Consider the following 14,831-nt stretch of genomic DNA (forward strand, 5'->3'; position numbering starts at 1 on the left):
AAATAATAACTAAGTACAAAATACTTTGTTTCCCTTCCTTTGTCATTCATTAAAACCATTTAAAACATTCTCAGATTATGATAGAATAAGACGCATCTTCAGTTTTTTCACAAATATGAACAAACAAAGAAACTCTGAAATTATTAATTTGATTCAATTTACCTTTTACTCAATTTATCATGCTGATAATATAATTTGGAAACAAATATAATATGCTATTAAATTATTTAAACATGTATGATGTGCTTTTTAGGTCATAGAGAAGAACTCTGGTGGCTGGTGGTATGTCCAAATCGGGGAAATGGAGGGTTGGGCACCCTGCTCCTACATCGATAAACGCAAGAAACCCAATCTGAGCCGGAGAACCAGCACACTCACCCGCCCCAAAGTTCCGCCGCCCGCTCCACCTGTCAAAAAACAGGATTCTGAGGATTCCCCTTCTCTGGGCAGCTCTGCTTCCAAAGCTCCAGAATCTTCCAGTCAGTGTGGTGCCTACGAGGAGCCAGAATATGATGTTCCCGCCATGGGCTTTGAAGCCGAACTGGAACATAATCCCCCGAAACCGGACCTAAAACCCAAGTTTGAAATCAAAAGCAATCCGGCAGCAGCAGAAAGAATCGCGCAGGCTGGCAAAGCCTCACCTTTGTTGAAAGTGATGACCTCGCCCCTGAGGAAAAGAAACTCTTTAGAGAACGTCCATAAAGAGGAGGTGATTTATGAAAACGAAGGGTTTAGGTTCTCCTCCGATGACTTCTCCTCTTCTCGAGATTCAAGCAGGTGCCATTTAGACACCCCGAGGAGTCTCACTTTGGGACGCAAACCTCTTGGTTCCTCTGTCTCTCCTGCAGGAGGGAGACCCTTCAGAAAGGTTCCCCCAGATCTAAACAGGAGTCATTCTCTTGGCCGTGCCGAGAGACACAGCCCTAGGTCGTCATCGGACGAATCGGTTCGCAATCCCAAAAGAGAGCCCGTCATGCGCAAAGATGTGGAACTCCGGGTCGGTCAGAGTCCCTTGACTAGGCCCAAACCAGTTGTGCGACCCAAACCTCTCCTTACAAAGTCGGAGCCACAAAGTCCCGAAAGGATGGACATCAGCAGCCTACGCCGTCAGTTGCGTCCCACCGGCAGCCTCCGTCAGGGACCCATCCGTGTGGTACGTGGTGAGGATTCAGAAGTGGCTTCCGTTGTGTCCTCTGAAGATTCCATCAACTCCAGAAGTAACTCCGATCTGTCCAGCGTATATTCTAAAGGTAGCCGAGATGGAGAGTCACACCACGAGGGTGCATTTTACAGAACCACAGATGCCTACGAACGAGTACAGGAGTCTGAGGTCAGCTTCCCGGCTGGCGTTGAGGTAGAGGTCCTGGAAAAGCAGGAAAGTGGATGGTGGTACATCCGTTGGGGTGATGAGGAGGGTTGGGCACCTACTTTCTACCTAGAACCTGTCAATCATCTCCACAACGTAGGCGTTCAAGATGTCCGTGACAGTCCTTTTGTTGACATTAGTAGCTCCAACAAATCCAACAGCCTTGAGAAGAACGAGCAGCGTGTCCAGGCCTTAAACAACCTCAATCAACAGAACCTGAGGAGCTTGAGCAATCCCAGTCCGCCAATCCCATCCAAACCACCAGGGGGCTTCGGCAAACCAAACGCAATGCTGAACGGTTCAGGCGTGCGGATGCGGAATGGCATCCGTCAAGCAGCGGTGCGACCACAGTCTGTGTTTGTGTCCCCGCCCCAGCCTCTGAAGGACTCCAACATTCACACGGGATCCCTGAGGAGGAATGAATCACTGGGAGCAGGTGACCACATGAGGTCCGCAGGTGGCGTACGAAGAAACTCTTCCTTCACTGCCGTTCGACCGCAGCCGGTGACTGACGTGCGGGTGAGGGCTGGGACCACCATTACCGCACCCGTTGGAAGTTCAAGCCCATTGATCGGCCAGAGGAATGGAATACCGGTGTCTACAGTAAGACCCAAGCCCATCGAGAAGACGCATCTAATTCACAATAACCTTCGCGAGGTTTACGTGTCAATAGCTGATTACCGTGGCGACGAGGAGACCATGGGTTTCTCCGAGGGCACCAGTCTCGAAGTTTTAGAAAAGAATCCAAACGGATGGTGGTACTGCCAGGTTGTAGACAGCTTACACGGGCGTAAAGGATGGGTGCCATCTAACTATCTGGAGAGAAAGAAATAACTCCATGAACTTGTTTTAGACACGCATTGTAATCGAAATGTAAAAAGAGGGACAGATTGGAAGACTTTACTTGGAAATAAGAGGGACAGAGCCTTTTCAAAAAAGGGGTTTACATTGAAACTAGAGAAATGCAGGTGAATGTTTAGCAAAATACCTGCCGTAACTTTATGCCAAATGGGTGCCTTTAAACATCTTTCACTGAATGTCAAGAGGAATCAGTGAAACACCAGTGAATCAACACCAAACTTAGTGCCATAGGCCTACGACTAGAGAAATCACCAAACATGTTTTTGTTACAGCATTCAACAAAGGTGCATAACAAAAAAGTCTTTAGCGCTCTCAAACAAGTAATGTGTCAGCGAAATTTTCAAAAGGAAGACCAACAGTGTTGTCTTGCATTGAGTGCACTCAGAAAAACGAAGCATAACTTTAATTGACTGTCATTTTTTAAAACCTGTTTTTTCGGAAAAATTGCTTTGTGTTAATGTTTTTATATCTTCCTTAGAGATGTATTTCTGCTTTCTTGTAACATCTTAACAAATCCAAACAGACACCTTCCACCCTGACACACAGTGTCATTATGTTTGTCTCTTTATCTTCCCCATTCTTCGAATTCTCAACAGTCCTTAAAAATAAAAGATGTTAAAGAAATTCAGTCTGTGAAAGCAACATGCGGTTATGCATAGACCACCTCATTTTGGGTTTAAGCCCACGTCTAGTTTACAAAGTGCATCCGGTCCTACTGTTTCTAGTTATATGATTAGTGTAGACGGCTTCAGATGTCAGGACTATAGATTTTGCTGCTCTGTTCATGCTTAATAGTGAGATTCACAAATCAGGACTGGAAAATCGTACGTATTCTTTGGCATTTTATCCCAGGGAATGAAGAAACGATAACATTGAGCCCAAAATGTGATCACACCAAAGGAAAACACAGACACATTTGCTAGTTTGTTTTACGTTTAGTATTTATTTTACGGGGGCAAAGACATTAGGTGTATTCAGCAAAACCTAAACGAGGTTTCAGAACTGAGAACAAAGTTTATTTAATCGTTATATCTGGAAGCACTTGATGTTTTTAACCCAAAGAAAAGCACATTAATATGCAAGGTTAAAGAATTACGATATTGCTGGGCAGTATTGAATCTGAAGTTAAACGATTGGCGGTTTAAAGACGTTTAGTTACTTTATTTAGCTTCTGTTGAAAAAGATATTAAAACTCTTTTAAGACTCTTGCTATCCTAGTCCATAGTGAAATCTTCTTCATAGGTTGTTGAGCTCGGGTGATTTCTTCCCCTTCAAATGCAATTTATTCGATCAAATAACATTTATGAAAACTGCATCAAACAGCTGATGTTCAAGACTGCTGAAATATTTTTCTAATGAACGGCGCGAGCTCTTATTTGGGCTTATTTTTTATTTTGTTTTCTGCTGGACAGTATTATAGTGTTAAACAGTTATAACATTAATTTGCCTGCTAGATTGCAGTTATATTCTATTAAGAAGATAGTAGTGTATTTTGTTTTGTTTGTTTTGTGGTTGTGTGATCACACATGGACAATAATGATAAATGAAGTAGTTCAACTGTTGTGAATCGACACATCCAAGCTTTTTCCTGAGAGCAAGAATGTGTCGATTTAAAGATGCAGTGCACTTCGTCAGCATGTAATTTATTTAACCAAATTAGGTATTTTTATTTATAATTTTCTTACAAACATGTTGTAATGTTAGATAATATTTTGCAATTGGTGGCTGTCTCGAAAAATGTTGACAAATTGGCTACTGCTGTAATCGTAGCTGTTTTCCTAATAAGTTCTCATTTGCCTATTCAGTTTGGCCTCCATTTATTACAGCGGATGTCTTGAAGTTTCAAATTGATTCTTTTTTGATAAATATTTTAAAGTGTAAAATTGTTTTTAGCTTTATTTGCAATGGAAATATGTTTTTTTTAGAGGCGGATTACTGCACCTTTGGCAACTATGGGCGCTTCTTTTCTCATTATTGAGCCACTTATAATGCCAGATTTTGTACATTATTGGAGTTTTTTCTCTTCGTTTTATCATCCAATTATTTTCATTGGAAATCAATGTCAAAGTCAGCTATACAATTGGAAATACCACAAATTCTACCCACAAGACTATATAACAAAGCAACCAAATTGCTATCTGTAAATATATATCATTTGTCCTCTGATAACAGGTTACAATTACATTGATTTTATTATTTAAAAAAATGGTATTTGTAAAAGAAAACATAATCTCACTAAGTACTATGTTGTATGGGGATCCCAAATATTATGTTGGGACCAACGTTGTTGGTAAAAAATCATAACAGCAATAATGCGATTGTGCTTTCAGATTTAAATCATAAAAAAGCGTGCCATTGCAATCTCACGCCCCTTTTGACGAAGGCATTATAAAAAATGTGTCGACTCACTACACCGCAGTGCTTGTGATGGATGAGAAACTCCATAAACGCTTCTACTTTATTCTTCATTTGCGCCTATTCAATTTACAAGGGAACTTTTTCCGCATCAAACTAGTTTCACGCATTACATGCGTTACGCTAACTTTGTTTCGTTGTGTTTTTTTTATTTATTTAATGTTTCAGTATTGTGTTTTAATTTTGTATTTTCCATCCTGTTCACTTTTGACATACTCAGATGGAATAAGGAAATGTGCAATAGAAAACAACCATCTCACCATTGAACTGTTAAATATGTAAGAGTTTTTACATTGTCATTGGAGTTAGTGATTAATATTGCCTGGTTTGTCCCATTGTTTTTTTATATATATTTGCATATTATGCCACATTGTGTTTTAAAACATCATTCTGAATGGTAAAACCCCCTGATTGATACTAACATATTAATCTACTGTAACTTTTCTGTCAGGAGTTTGGTGGGCGTATCTCTCTCAGAGGCATTAATTGTTTATTCGGCTTGCCGTATCGGGCAAACCAGCAGTAGCTACAGTACACGTGAGCTCCACGTCACACATTGCCAACAGCTCAAAGTTTGTCTCTGACATCCACCCCGACATGCTTTCTTAAATCCCATTCGACAACAGCGAGGAGATTCGCATACCGTACTGTATCATTGTCATTTTGTGAACATATAATGCCCTTTTTATTTCTGCAATATCATTCGCAGATCCAGGTTCAATTTCCCACACGGACTGCATACCTCGCACGTCACTTGTCACCGCGTATTATAACTCGGGTTTATTTAAAATTTGAATCTAAAATTTTATCTCATGACGATTGAATACATGTACTGAGAGTTTGACATCGGTTGAAAATGATGATCCTTATGAGGGACTGTCTTGGGAAAGTGAAATATCTTTAGCTTTATAAATATCTGGTACTGAAATGTCTTAATCTACGTTGTGATTTCTATTGAATATCTAATAGACATCTGTAAGATGTTTACGATTAAGAATGGATGTAAAACTGCTCTCTCTAAGATGTGTACCAGATGTGTTTACACAGCAGATGTTTTCCAGATCTTTAACCGACGTCTTACAGACGTACGTGTGCTAGCTGGGCTATTTTAGGATAAAACAGGAATCAGAAGAGAAGATTGTTAGCAAGAAAAAGATAGCGACTGCATTTCATGTATTCTGAGGTGGTTTGTGTGGGGATTTATGGTGGAAAGAGAATGTGACTAGATTGTTTATAATGTGGTTTAGTTAGAAGGGAATACAGTCGGTTTGGGTCAAACACGGCCGTAATGGACTTTGGAAATATTCGCTGGCGAAAGAAAAGGATTTTGTTTATAACTAAAGATTCCTATCAACACTATTTGGGCTCAATATTCTCACTTTTTACCGTCCAACCCAACACCCTTTGTGTTTCTGCAAACATCTCTCAGTACTTCAGTACACACACGCTGGGCCTCGGGGATTTGGTCGATACCATAAACCTCTTTAAAACAATTAAAATGTTTGTGACAGAATCTGAGAAAGAGAATAGCATCACCAGCACACCCACTGTGCCGTCGGGAGTCGAGTCGCTGTGAAATCACATTACCGAGCAGTCGGTTAATTACAGATGTTATGGAAAACGTTCGCAGTGAATACAAATGTCGAAATGATTGTGGATGTCGAGTCGCCGGGGGGTTCGGATCAGATGCAGTGATAGATTGAGTGTGACTCTAATGGCTCACAGCATGTCGAGGCGTATTAACATCATCAGGAGGAGTCGTTCGCGCTTCCGGCGGATGGTTTGATTTACCGAGGCATCATTACGATGCTGAAGTGTCGTTTTGGTGTGAAACAGAAGTTGTGAGGATGTACGTGGTCGCAATATTTTCGGGGAAATCTGTCAGTTGCAGGTGTGAAGAAGGTACCATTGTTTACAGAAAGGTTTGATTAGTCCATTACCCTGATAGCACACATACATCTGCTAGACGTCTATGAGACGTTTCCTGTCAAACGTCATATAGACATCTAGATGTATAATTTACAATGCATGGCAAACATCCATTTCCGTGACGTTGATCAGTTGTTTTTACGCAGCAGATGTTTTACAGATCTTTAGCAGACATTTTACATACGTGCCTGTGCTATCTAGGTAGACTTATAGCTGGGATCTGGAGTAGGCCCATATTGTGGATTTTGGTTGGAGCGCGGTATGCTTTGATGCTTGAAGTGCTAGCGGGTTGGTAGGTTTTAATTTGTATTACGTTTCTTCAGTGCTAATTTGCATGTATTATGACAAGGATACAGATTTGGCATGAGCCAGCTGGGCGTGTTTTTGTTTATACTTCCATGAGATGAGGGCAAGGTGGGCACACGCTGGGGCGATCTAATCTCTTGCTGCTTGCTGTCACCGACATTTTGTTTGGCTGTCTGCTTTAATGAACATTTCTGTTCTCTTAAATAACAACAGCATGTGGGGCGACTACATCTCAGTTAAAAGTATCAACTGCTGAGTGTTTTTTACTTATCTAAAAGTTACTGAGGTCTTATTTTGTTGTGTCCTCACTTTATAGACTGTAATCAATGTGTTATCTTAAGTGGTTTTCATAAACAGGAACTTGTGTATAAAGCAAATAAAACAGTCGGTGTAATCCAGTTACACCTCAAGTAGAGTTTGGATCATTTTTCAACCTTCGTCGAACTCTCAGGCAGGTCAAGACCGACTTACCGAATCATATGCTACACACCATTGAACAACGAATGTTCGGGTGGATATTTGCAAAGCCTTTTTTTGTCATAAATACAGAAAACAATGTGCCCTTGAAAATATTGAAAGCCTTGCATTGGTATTCTTTTCTGATCAGCCAAATCTACATTTTTATTCATTTCTTAAAAAAGGTGGTCTAAATCTTCAGCTTTTAATTCTCAGCAAGCTCTTTGTTTGTGTTTTTTCTACTTTTTGTTTTTGTACCTTTTTATGTTTACATTGTATCTTGCATTGTCTCAAATAAAAACACAATAAAATGTATCCTCCTTGTTCTTATACTCCAATGTCATGCTTGTTTAATGGACTACACAAACGCAGCAGAACACATCTTTACAGATCTGAAGTCACAATAAGTAATTCATTACATTTTTGTCATTTCCTGTTTGTCGTTGTGTTGAATTGACTACAATTGACTACATTTTTACATGTTCCCCATTTGACCTGAGCAGCAGTTTGAAAGATGGCCTGTGTTAAACCTGGGGGGGCTGGGATGGCTAGGGTCGGGGGGACTGGGCACGTGCAAATGCTTCCCGTGAGCACGTGCACGTAGAGTATGTTTATAGGTATGTGCATAACCTGAATAATTCTGAAGGGTTAAAATATTCCTATGTTCTACAGGCACACTTTCATAGATGTCACGAGGAGGTTTTGTTCACATCTCTTAATACGTTAATGTCTTGAATTGGAGGAGTATCTTTGATGGTCTTTCCAAAACAAATCAAACTCTTTCTTCAGTATTTCTTCGCCATTTTTTGGCCTTTTTGTTTTAAAGCAGGTTCTATGCTCTTTCCATATATATCAATCTCTTTCCTCAGGTCTCGGATGCTAAAGAATCTCATTTATTTCTTGTTTGCTTTGTGTAAAATGTTATCTTGAAGCTCTTTGATTTTTATTTCAAATGACAATTTCCACTGAATCAGGATATATTTTTATAGTCTTTCTCAAAGAATTCTGATATAGATTTTTTTCACTTCTTCACGTTTCTCTTTTCTCTTTCTCAATTTCATTAATTGCTTCATTTTCTATTTTGATTTGTAGTTTGTTCTCTATTTCCAGCATGGCGCTGCGAAGAGTCCCGGTCCACTAACTGTATTCCGTCTCTAGTTTCCTGTATGAAGCAATCTCCAGAGAGTTTCTGAAACTGAACACAAAGCTTTCACTGAGTTAAGCCTCCGAGAGATCATGAATTCGCTCACGTAGGTGCGTGGGTTTCATATCGTCTGATTTTGTGGCATGTCAGATAATGGTTTCCTTCAGTTCTTGAATATTCTCATAATAGTTTGGCTTTGGCGGTGCCATGGGTGGGCTCCCTTCCACAGCTGCGCAAAATACTTCACATCATTCTGTACATCAAAATGAATCAAAACTAAAACAGTGCGCATCACAGACTTTATGAGATTTGTCATCTCATCCAACGTGTCCTGTAGTCTTTTCTTTCCCTCCATGTTTTCCTCTCCAGCTGTGATGTCTGAACGTTCTGGTGCACAAACATGCAGCTGGGTTTCAGTTTGATCTTCTTCATCCTCATATGGGCCTGAACAACAATCTGAAGAATATCACAGAGATGCACTCAACACAAGGGGGGCCTTACATCGAAAAGTTTTAGAACCACTGCCTTCCATAATGGTTATGTTTTGGTTACCTTAGAATGAGCTATTTCTATCTACATTACCCCATGGGTCCATATCATGTATATATGTATGTGTTTACCTGTTGTTTGATAATAGAGAACTTTATATAGAGAGTGGAAATGCCGTTTTAAGTAATGCCTCGATTAGTCCGCACGGAAAAGAATCGAGGATGCACCGAGAAGCACTAATCCCGAGCGGTTGAAATACAGAGTTAGGACACTCACATAGACCTAATAGGAATAATAATATCAGCATTTTATTAAGAATGTGCTCACGGGATGACAGTTATGTAACAGTCGTTACGCCGCACGGTAATATCGCTGTCTGTAGATTCTCTTTCAATGATCATGTAAACATGGCTAAACAACTATCCATGCGGCAGTTTTCAAACAAAACACTTCTAGACAATGACGCCGAAGAAACAAACACCAAGGAGGCACCTGGAAGTGAAGGTGAAATAAACACAGCAACATTTTCCGTGTGTGTAGGTGTGTACGTGTGTTCACGACCATGGGTTAAATGCAGAGGTCACATTTCGGGTACGGGTCACCATACCTGACAAATAGGTCAATTTCAACACAGATCGGCTTGCACCATTCCAATATGGCGGACGACAGAGGCCCATAAAAAACAGATGGCGATGCGGGATATCATTTTGATATCTATGGGTACAACTTTACTTTTTTAACGTGCATGCAAGGCCCCAAAATAATTTGAAACCTGATTTCTATGCAGCTATTGACTGTAAGTAAATATTATTGTCGTACATTATGGTAGTTACTCATTTCTAAATGAGTCGATTTTTCACATTAACTTAAACAAAAGAAACGACTTGTTTGTGAATCACTTGTTTGTGAATTACACTTTTGTAAGCAGTGCATGCAGTCGTAGGAAACAATGTGTTCCGTTTTGCCTTATGCCACTTCCAGGCTTTGACTCACACTGTGGACCAGAACCATGAGAAATGCAGGGGCAATGATGAACATCAATTGTGGCAATGTGTCGTCCACTAGGGGGCAGCCTTCAACAAGCTTGATCTGCCAACAGTTCACCACTTTAATCACGGTCATAGAAATATGCATCCTTAAAGGTGACCTTCATCATCTTACTCTCACCTCCAGAGCACATCCAAGCACAGCATCAAAGGCACGCTTGATCCTCTACAGAATGATGTTTGATACGCTTCACCTTTAGCGTCTGGTTCAGGATCAGCTCACCGCTGCATAGCTATTGATCTGGTTTTTGGTTAGTTATCTTTTTGACAATATTTTTAAATTACATTTTGGCCATTGGGTTATTATTATTAAACCAGTAACTAATAATATGCATCAATTCGATTGCTGCAAAATTGAAATTTTTTATGTAATTTGGACATTTTACATTTACTCAGAGTAAACATTTTTCACCATTCAAGGTTTTTTATGTTACCTGGGAGTCGGACTTATGATCTTAAAGTTGCAGCTCACAAGTGTCATTCACTAACTCTCATGTCAAAAAAAATCCTTGATTCTGTGGAATAAATATTCTATATATAACAGAGGAAAGAATGGACGTCACACTCACTGAAATGCATATGCAAAGTTTATTGACAGTCATCTTTGACTCGGGCGAAACAAAGCTTCATAAACTCATCACAGACTTTAAGGAAACAATAAATCATAGGTTTGAGTCAAAAAATAGAATGCCACAATAAGCTGAGCCGTTCTTCATGAAGAAATCCTTACTGATCTCATGGACTTTGAATCACTGACTCATTTAACAGCCCTTCACTGAACCCTTGGAAAGAGGAATCATAACGTTTTGATTCAGATATTCGTCTGGTCCCACCGTTTACCAATGGGTCATGAGAGAGCAAAACACACCGACAAACAGAAAGAGTAAAGAAATGCCATTCACATTATGTTGTCTATATAAAATAAGATAAAAAACTTCATTACGATCGGAAAATATTCAGATTTCATCAATATTCAAATTTATTTAAGGTTGGGGTGACAATTTATGCAATCCCTGATCCCACATACGGTTACTCCACTATCCACTCATAACTCAAAACATCTACAACATTACAACATTGTTGTCTGTGCCAATGTGCTATTATGGCTGTGTTCATTATCATATCTACAGTTTTGATTCAAATAATGATAAAACAGGAAAGCTAAATTAGGATTCTGCGACACATCAGATTCAACACATCGTACTCTATACGCGGTACATAAATAAAGTACATTACAGGGTCGACGACAATCAAAGGTGGACCCATGGACGGCATGTTCGGACTGTTTGTCCCACTCCAGGTACTCAGTAAAACAACACTGTGTAAATAGAGCGAATGTAAAATAAATAGTCACGTTCAATTGCCATTTCGTTACAACCATTTAAACTATAAAATGTTCTGGAAAAGGTTGATTTTGTCCAAACATGAACCGGATGATGATGTCATGAAGGGGACAGTTAAATTAGAATCAAATTTAATAAAGTGACATAAACACAAAGATTGCTCTTATAATACACCCTAAATTGTGCAAAAGATATCATTAGAGGGATACAAAATGGGGCGAAATAGAAAGAATACTTGTGGGGAAAATGTATTATTTTATAAATTGTAGTTGTCAGAACAAATCGACTGACTTGAGGGGTTAAAAAGTCCCTGGTTTATTTGACTAAAAGTGCGCAAATGTAAATCAAATTGAATATTTGGCCTCGAGGACGTTTTCAGAACAGTGTGTACCTCTTAAAATAAGATGAGTAAAGTAACACCAGCAGGATTTAAATACCCATCTTTAAAACAAAATACATTGTCAATGAAATGAGCTGACCCCAGAGGGAGTGTATATACAGGTTATCTCGCTGCTAAGATAAAGCTGGTTTTCATCATTTGCTGCTTATAGATGTCCTTCTCAGTATGGCTTGTGTGGATACGACCAGCCCAAATGTCAAGAAACATGTTCGTGTAGAATCCTGAGGGACTGAAAAGCAAACTATACAATCATAATTTCGGTCCTTTAATCCAAAAGAGCTCCAGACACACGTCAGATACGTCTACGTTCTAATAGTTTCTTCTAATTTACATAAATAAACATTCAAAAGTGAATCACCACAAACAACAGAGCACAACTTCAAACAGAGTTGTTAGCTTCGCCTGAAGAAGAGCCGGCCAATACGAATAGCAGCATGAATTTAAGCGCCAGTTGTCGCAATTGCTTCACACAAGCTCACTGGCTGGTTATGAACAATATTAGCCTGCAGTCCATTGTAGTTGAGTAATATTACTTGAGCTGCTGTCACATCCGACCACACCCACACACACACACTCACTATTATGCCTCTTTTGCTTAGTAGCTTTAAAATAAAGTACACAATTGAATTGATTAAAAAAAGATTCGAGCCTTTTGCCGCTTTTCGAGGGAATATGGATTGTGTGGGATTCTGAATTGGTGTTTGCTGAAAATCACATTTACAGCTAACACCAAAACACAGTAGCATCAGCTAACATTGTTGGCTGACCTGAGTGCATAATATCTGTCACATGAAATGAACAAGTCTGTTTTAAAACTTTACCGTCTAAAAAAATGTGTTTTGTTTTTTTCAACCCAGCATTGGGTCAAACCCTGACAAGCCCAACAGCTGGGTTGTAACTTAACATATGCTGGGTTCTCACAACCCAAATTCTGGGTTGTTTGATCTCATTGCTGGGTCAAATATAAACATTCTCTGGGTTACTTGAACCCAACATTTTTTGAAGTGTACTTTATGTTTATGACAGTTCCCAATGTATCCTCATTACTGTAATATATATAGATGTGTACTCTTGTACTCTTATTGACATGTCTTACTACTGAATGAGTTTTTGGGAGGGGTGATGATATTTAAAGGCGTTTCTTCAAGTATTTTTTTATGTTTACTTACATACCCAACAATTCATACAAACTTCATCTTACTGCTCACTGAACTTCCTTCTGTCTCCTAGAATCTTCTGACTTCATCACAAGCAACTGTGGCCAGCATCAGGATGTCCTACACATCACCCAGAAGAAAATATGCCACCAATATAGTACACACTATACTTTCTTCATGTTTTAATTCACTCATTCGATACTTTTAACCCTTTTTTTTCTAATAACCGCACAACCAAGAATTATAGTCCATCTTTACAGCCTTTTTTAATCTCTTCTCTCAATGATCCTGTTCAGTTCTTATTGGATCGTAAGCTGTAGGCTGTCATCCCCCTATTTGGTACCCTAGAAACTGTTGGGTTGGGACGGGGGATACATAAAAATGTATGATGTCAGCAAATCAGATACTTTATCCTCTCGCCACAAATTACTCTTTTATTGGTTAGCGCCTCATGGCTATTTTGCTCTTTGTAGATTTTGCTCGCTATGGCAACAATAGGGTGCTGATTACATTTTCGAGTGACATTGGGTCGATTGAAATGTAGTAAATGAATTGCCCTTATGCGGGAAGGAGCGGTTAAGAACATTCTGCAATGGCTCGTTGGTTAATCGTTCCGTTGTATAAACGCAACACATTATCGTATAAATAACTCCATTACATCTGCTGGTTGACCACACGCATATGCAAAAAATTCTTGTAGACCATTAACTGATTTGATCTGCTGAAAGCTTTAGATTACGTCACAAAACCTGATCAAATAGTGATCAATCCACAAAGACCTCAAGATCAACATGGAAATATTTCAGAGCACACCAATGGCAAGCTGCAGAATAACACGGCATATCTAGCGTGAAATGAGGAGGTATGAAAGCATTGTACCTTAAATCTCTTTATCTCTTTCTCAGTCAAGCACAGACAAAAATTGTGAAACGCTGAGATGTTGTTTGCATGAATTTCATCTGTGAATGTGACTTAGTTACTCTGACATCAGCCGAGAGAAATAAGCGAGATCCAAAACTGTAATGTCCTGTATGAATGTGATTCCAGCTGTAAAGTTTATGCACCTATGCTATGAATGAGACTGCTGCAGTCTCTTATGGCTCACAGAAATAAACGGGTCTCCAACCTGTCACCTGAAATACCCTGAACTGCTCAAGATATCCATTAAAAAGCAACATTGCCGGTAACCAAAGTAACAGACACCGTAAGTTACAAAAGACCCCCGTGAACATACGCCTGAGCTTTGGAAGTTCAAGGGTTCGAAAGTCATTGCCATGGCAACAGAGACCCAAGCCAGAGAAATGTCCCTGAAATGTGATGTCACCCTCTCTTTAAACACAGATCTATCCGTGGTCCCTGTGAAACTCGGGTTGGTCGGTGAGGGGCCCCTAAGTGCTCCGATAGGTCTTTATAATGTCTTTGATGGCTCTCCTGCAGATAGGACAGCTGGCGTTGGCCATCTTTTTGAGGCGGAGGCCGCAGGTGTAGCAGAGACACATGTGTCCGCAGGCGTAGATGACCGTGTCCACTGTGTTTTCGTAACAGATAGAACACTCGTCCGGCCACGTGCCCGAGGCGGTCGGGAAGGTGGGAGATTTAGGCAGGCTGATGGGCGAGTTGGGTGTTGTTCCTGAAAGAAAGACAGAGAGCTTTTTTAGCACTGCTTCATGTTTTTATTTCACAATGTAAAACAATCACTTTAGTATTATTCTAGTTTTGTGTTTTAATACAAAACATGTTTACAAGAGCGAAACTTTAATCCGTTACTTTACTGCCTGCATTTATATTTATTTATTTGGCAGATGCAAAATCCAATCACCAAACTTTAATATCAATAACATGTAATATGGCAATAAAACATAATAAAAACCATCAAATATAACAAAGCAAATAGAGAAACATTATATCGTATTGTTGGT

General features: G+C 39.7%; 2 protein-coding genes across 4 annotated transcripts in view; one reads left to right on the forward strand and one right to left on the reverse strand.

The window, feature by feature from the left end:
- Positions 1-7,665, forward strand: part of sh3pxd2aa (SH3 and PX domains 2Aa) — a 74,632-nt gene extending 66,967 nt beyond the window's left edge. For both annotated transcript variants that reach the window (XM_079461491.1, XM_079461492.1), the window contains one exon: positions 254-7,665. In XM_079461491.1, the coding sequence (XP_079317617.1) occupies positions 254-2,200 (1,947 nt within the window). In that variant the 3' untranslated portion in view covers positions 2,201-7,665. The remainder of the gene's footprint in view (positions 1-253) is intronic.
- Positions 7,666-10,580: 2,915 nt separating this feature from the next.
- neurl1aa (neuralized E3 ubiquitin protein ligase 1Aa) overlaps positions 10,581-14,831 on the reverse strand; it is a 53,539-nt gene continuing 49,288 nt past the window's right edge. The window contains exon 6 of one of the 2 annotated variants that reach the window (XM_079461518.1): positions 10,581-14,542. In XM_079461518.1, the coding sequence (XP_079317644.1) occupies positions 14,301-14,542 (242 nt within the window). In that variant the 3' untranslated portion in view covers positions 10,581-14,300. The remainder of the gene's footprint in view (positions 14,543-14,831) is intronic. The other variant, XM_079461517.1, reaches the window with a different exon arrangement.

Source organism: Barbatula barbatula (genome assembly GCF_947034865.1).
Source record: "Barbatula barbatula genome assembly, chromosome: 8".
NCBI classification, from domain to species: Eukaryota; Metazoa; Chordata; class Actinopteri; order Cypriniformes; family Nemacheilidae; genus Barbatula; species Barbatula barbatula.